At 45.7% G+C, this 5,778-nt stretch overlaps 2 protein-coding genes across 2 annotated transcripts; both read right to left on the minus strand.

Annotated features, from left to right (window-relative positions):
• Window positions 1-1,382: 1,382 nt before the first annotated feature.
• LOC119293999 (arabinogalactan protein 1-like) lies at window positions 1,383-2,150 on the minus strand. Its single transcript, XM_037572292.1, has one exon. It carries the CDS (start codon window positions 1,971-1,973, stop codon window positions 1,602-1,604), a length of 372 nt encoding a protein of 123 aa, XP_037428189.1. The 5' UTR covers window positions 1,974-2,150; the 3' UTR covers window positions 1,383-1,601.
• A 1,953-nt stretch (window positions 2,151-4,103) lies between these two features.
• LOC119294000 (arabinogalactan protein 1-like) lies at window positions 4,104-4,719 on the minus strand. Its single transcript, XM_037572293.1, has one exon. It carries the CDS (start codon window positions 4,614-4,616, stop codon window positions 4,257-4,259), a length of 360 nt encoding a protein of 119 aa, XP_037428190.1. The 5' UTR covers window positions 4,617-4,719; the 3' UTR covers window positions 4,104-4,256.
• Window positions 4,720-5,778: the final 1,059 nt, after the last annotated feature.

The raw sequence follows: 5,778 nt of genomic DNA on the forward strand, positions 1-5,778 counted from the left end.
ATTCTAGCAAATCATGTAAACGAGTATGGAAAACTAGGTCATTTTTCTTCTCTATCGACGCAAGCATAACACACTGCTCTCACATGACTTGTTCTTCTTGCGTAAACCCCACACATGTGCCATCTTATATTGAGGAGAAACACATTTGTGGCAGTATTTGTCGCACATTCGTGTATTACGTGTGGATAATGAGTATGATGAGAACAACAATATCATTCTTGTGTCTGGAGATGACATAGGATCTGTCAAATGATTTTGAATGAGGTCATAGTTTTTACCATTTTTCTCATAATTTAACATTTCACATATGTTAGATTATGTTGTAAAAATACAGGAAACTCCCACTTCTTTTTTATGGAAACGGGAATCATCTAATTCTCCCTGGAACTAGAAGATTAGAGCATATTTTTGAGGTTTTGATGTGACTATTGTCACTTTGGGTGGCTCTTTGCTTAAAGATGAGGGGGAAACTACGATTTGGAGAAGCGACGAATATACAACGCAGATTGCTCACGGCTAAATTTAAATTGGAGCATAAAAAGTTGATAGATTGCTCGCTTTAGAATTTTGTAACATGATCTTTTCATTTGATAAGAGGGGCAATCATTGTTATAAAAAGTTGGTGGCATGAGTAACAAACTGAGGTATTGTCACCCCTATTCTGTAATTGAGCTCTTTGGCATTTTTTTTGTACCCTGATAAGTGCCACACGTATGGCATGAATACATGGCAACTCCGAACGTTTTTATGGCAACTTTAATGATGCGAAGATGACTTTTTTTTGGACCCTGATAAGTGCCACACGTATGGCACGAACACATGGCATCTTCAAACATTTTTTATGGCAAGTTTAATGATGCGAAGATGACAATTTTAATTGTTAAGCATGGCAACTTTCTTTTTGGATGATAAGTTTCAGTTTTTTTACGGGTTTGTTTTTCTTTTCGGTGGCAACTTTAGTTGTAAAAAACATCAAGGGCGGAGTGCTTGGTGCCACACATATGACACTTCCAATTTTGATTCTTTTAATGTTTTACATGAAATATCAACTGGTCGTTCTTTTTTTTTTTTGCGAATAACAACTGGTCGTTCTTTTTTTTTTGCGAATAACAACTGGTCGTTCTTTGACACACACATCTCTCGATAGACAAATTTGAGTTTCGATTCATCTAAAAACGGCCAGTTTCCTGTGTTCTAGAGCCGTTGATGCTGATTTTCCCCACTCCCACTACTACAAGTCAGAGAACTACCGTGACTAACATGCTAGAACAGAGAAGAACACGGTAGCTTGTAAGAATTATAGTGAAACTGAATTTATAGCCCATAGTATGTCAGAAACTAAGCTGAAAGGGGCGTACGCATCCACTGAGATGATAATACAATGGGAACAAATGAAGGAATTTTATATTCATAATAATCTCATAACAAGATTACATCGCAATGTCGTGTAACCTTTCCTAAATTTATAATATTGCACCCTCTGTTTCATAATATAAAAATGTTTTCGACAGTAAACGCTCTTATATTATGGGGGACGAAGGAAGCAGTAAAGAATATCAGAAACAATGTATAGACAACAGCAAGCAGAGTCGTCGCTGCATCTAGAACACGATGGCGGCGGCGACAGCTCCGGCGACTGCGACGAAGCTGGCGGCGGATGAGTACACGGCGGAGCTCGCGGGGGTGCCGGTGGGGGCGCCGATGGGAGCGCCGGAGGGTGTGGCGGAGACCGCGGACGGCGTCATCGAGGAGGGAGCGTCCGTCGGGGCATCGGTGGGCGGGGCCGGTGGAGAGGCCATCGGGGACGGAGACGCTGCGGTGGGCGGGGTGGCGACCGGCGCAGGAGCAGTGGCCGGGGACCTTGCCGGAGGGGCCGGCAGCGGGGCCATCCTGGGCGCCGGCATGGGGCCCTGCGCTGCGGCGGCGACTGCGAGGAGGGCGAGGATGGCGGCTACCACGGCGAAGCGAGCCATCTGGTAGCTGCTGATGGTGATTTGGAGAGGAGTTGAGATGAGTTGATAGCAAGCCGATGCTTAGGCTCAGTGTGGAGAAGCTGTACTTAGGCGATTTGTGAATTGGGATGGGAGGAGGAGGCTGGTATTTATAGAGAAATGCTTAGGCGATTCTGACTGTCGGTTAAGGGAGGCAACAGCTGAAACGATCGAGTCTGAGGCTGTCGCCATGGGCAGCAACGACGCGTGAGAGCAGGCTGTCAGCGTTACAGGTGGAGATCTTGGCGCGCGGGGACGGCGCCGCGCAAAGTTGATCCCTTCACGCAGCGGCACCGCGTCGTGGGCAGCTGCTGCCTCCAACGTCAAGATTGGATCTTTATACAAGCAAGTAGTAAAACCAGGGGAAGGCCCAACGACTAGTTTCGAGACGCGTTTCATCGAAGGTCAAGATTGGATCTACAATTTTTCCGTTGAGACTTCGAGTCGGCTGCTGGATCACGTACGTTTGGTAGTCCGTAGTCGGTAGGCCAGTAGAAAATTGTGCAGAGTTTTTTGACCTGGTACTATACATACAAAGAGTAAGCCAAATTGCAAAGGGAAAATGAGGCGATGGTTGCTCCATGAGTACAAGTAAGCGACAAGAAGTTTTACGAGTAATTTGTTTTTTGAGATAGCTTACCATCCATGATAGTTTTATGGATTCTTAATTGGTATAGATAGCTACTCCTTTCGTTCGGAATTACTCGTCCAAGAAATGAATGTATCTAGATATATTTTAGTTGTAGATACATTCATTTTTTTTTTGTGACAAGTAATTTTGTACGGAGGGAGTACAATACAGAAGATATTATAAAGTGCCAGTACAAAAAGATGCACCACATCACAACGGAAAATGAGCAACGAATTAGAGATGAGGCGCAATATGCATAAAAAAGGTGAATTCTAGTTTTTATCCCTACTTTGACAATTTTTACGCATACGACACAATTTTATTGTTTTTCATCCGGATTACTCCATTTAGTGAATGTTTTACCAGCATTTACCCCATTTACGGAAATTTACTCGACAAATAAGAGATGAAATGCAGTACAAAATATGATATGCATTGAACATGCAAAATGTACAAAACCATTAAGTTGATTCTAAACTAGTGGTCGTGCACTTAGTTAGCAGGATAAACACTTGTTTTTCTTGCAAATCATCTAAATGGGTGTGGAAAACTAGGTCATTTTTCCTTCTCTATCAACGCAAGCACAACACATCGTTCTCACAAGACTTGTTCTCTTGCAGGAACCCCACGCATGTGCCATCTTATATTGAGGAGCAACACATTTGTGGCAGCCTTTATCGCGCTTTCATGTACTATGACGTGTCGATAATGAGTAGGGAAGAGAACAACAAGTTTATTCTCGGGATCTAGGAAATGGCACAAGATCTGTCCAATGACTTCACATGACAAAGCGTTCCCTGAGGTCATTTCTTGTACCATTTTTTCACATAATTTAACATTTCACATATGTTAGATTATGTTGTAAAAATACAGGGAACACCCCCTTCTTTTTTATGGAAATGGGTATCTACTAATTCTCCTCGGAACTAGAAGATCATTTTGAGATTTTAGAGCATATGTGAGGTTTTAATGTAACTTTGTCACTTTGGGCGACTTTTTTCTAAAAGATGAGGGGGCAACTAAGATGTTGGAGAAGCGGCGAATTACGGGAACACACAGCTCAATTTAACTTGAGGCGTAAGCTTTAAAATTTGGTAACATGATCATTTCATCTGATAAACGGGACAATCATGGTTATAAAATGTTAGTGGCATGAGTAACAAACCGAGGTATTTTCACCCCTCATTCTGTAGTTGAGCTCTTCGGCATTTCTTTTATCGTGAGTGCCATCTTGTTGTTCTTTGACAAACACACACAAAAAAAACTTTTCACAGGATACGCAAATTTGAATCATCTAAAAAACTGCCAGTTTCCTCTGTTCTATAGTCGTTGATGCTGGTTTTTCCCACTCGGTACAAGTCAGAGGACTACCGTGAAAAACAGAGTAGCTTGTAAGAATTATACTGAAACTGGAATTGTAGCACCTAGTGTGTCAGAAACTTAAGCTGAAAAGGGTCGAGCACATCCACCGGATGCGAATATATAAGGTAACAATGAAAGAATTTTATATTCATAATAATCTCGTAACAAGATTACATCGCAATGTCGTGTGTAATCTTTCCTCCGTCTATAACGAAGAAATCTCAGAAACAATGAAACTGTATACACAACAGCGAGCAGAGTCGTCGCTGCATCTAGAACACGATGGCGGCGGCCACCGCTCCGGCGACCGCGACGAAGCTGGCAGCGGATGAGTACACGGCGGAGCTCGCGGGGGTGCCGGTGGGGGCGCCGACGGGGGCTCCAGCGGGTGTGGCAGAGACCGCTGACGGCGTCATCGCGGAAGGAGCGTCGGTGGTCGGGGCAGGGGGAGATGCCACCGGGGACGGCGACGCTGCGGTCGGCGGCGTGGCGACAGGCGCAGGGGCGGTGGCCGGGGACCTCGCCGGTGGCGCCGGAAGCGGGGCCATCCTGGGCGCCGGCATGGGGCCCTGCGCCGCGGCGGCGACTGCGAGGAGAGCGAGGATAGCGGCGACCACGGCAAAGCGAGCCATCTGGTTGCGGTCGGTGGTGAAAGACTTGCCGGAGAAGATTCAGAGAGGAGACGATTGCGAGCGAATGCTTAGCAGAGGAGACGATGGTGAGCTGCGAGTTGTGATTCTTGTGAATTGGGATCGAGGGAGGAGGCGCGGTTTTATAGCGGGAGATAAGCGATCCTAAATGTCGGTTGAGGTGGGCAACAGCTGTAACGTTCGGGTCTCAGGCTGCCGTGGGCCCGTGTATCACTGTCGCCAACGGCACCAACGCGTGAGACTAGTCTGTCAGCGAGACAGGTGGATATGGACGTTGTTTCATCCCGTCTCGCTGCGGCACCGTGTCCTGGGATCACGGGGGGTAAATTGTTCCGCAACTCCCCCGGCGAGTCCGGTCCGAGGTTGCGGAGCCAGAGCGAGCGTCGTAGACGAAGTAGTCGAACACGCGAAAGTAAATGACACAGAAAGATATGAAGGAGACCAACTTTATTAATCAATGATCAGGCGCTAGCCGCCGCCACCATCGTGGTGGCCCCGGTTTCCCAACACTCCCCCTTGGGTAATTATCCGTATATCCATGCCTCAAAACTCCGAAAAACCCAGTGGGAAAAAATATGAAGAAAGAGCACACAGTATAGGTTGTTGTATTGCACGAATTGCCTCGTCAAAAACCTCGTGTGAGAAACATCAGGAAAACTCACTCAAGGGAAAAAGAGTACAATCCACTCAACCATCAAGTTGAGTACTCGATCATCGGGATTGAGATTTTAGCGACGAGTTTATGAAGTTTCTTCCCCTGAACCTTGCATCTCTCTAAGTCTCATCATACCGATTCCACGCACACACCTCTCTAAGGTTGATGCCGGTAATGACTTAGTGAACATATTAGCAAGATTGTCACAAGACTTAGTATGCAAAACTTTCACCTCATTCAACTGCTGCAGCTCATGTGCATAGAAGAACTTGGGACTAATATGCTTAGTGAGGTTACTCTTCACATAACCCATCTAGACTTGTGCAACACAAGCAGCATTATCTTCATAGATAATGGTAGGGGATTGTACGGTGTTCAGCCCACATGTCTGCTGAATGTGGCCGATCATCCGCCGAAGCGATACACACTCTTTCGATGCTTCGAATAGTGCCATGATTTCCAAGTGGTTTGTGGAAGTCGACACAAGTG

The sequence above is a fragment of the Triticum dicoccoides genome, chromosome 4B, assembly GCF_002162155.2.
Source record: "Triticum dicoccoides isolate Atlit2015 ecotype Zavitan chromosome 4B, WEW_v2.0, whole genome shotgun sequence".
NCBI lineage: Eukaryota > Viridiplantae > Streptophyta > Magnoliopsida > Poales > Poaceae > Triticum > Triticum dicoccoides.

Excerpts from the sequence above, each read along its gene's own strand:
- LOC119293999 (XM_037572292.1), bottom strand. The coding sequence starts at position 1,973 with ATGGCTCGCTTCGCCGTGGTAGCCGCCATCCTCGCCCTCCTCGCAGTC.
- LOC119294000 (XM_037572293.1), bottom strand. The coding sequence starts at position 4,616 with ATGGCTCGCTTTGCCGTGGTCGCCGCTATCCTCGCTCTCCTCGCAGTC.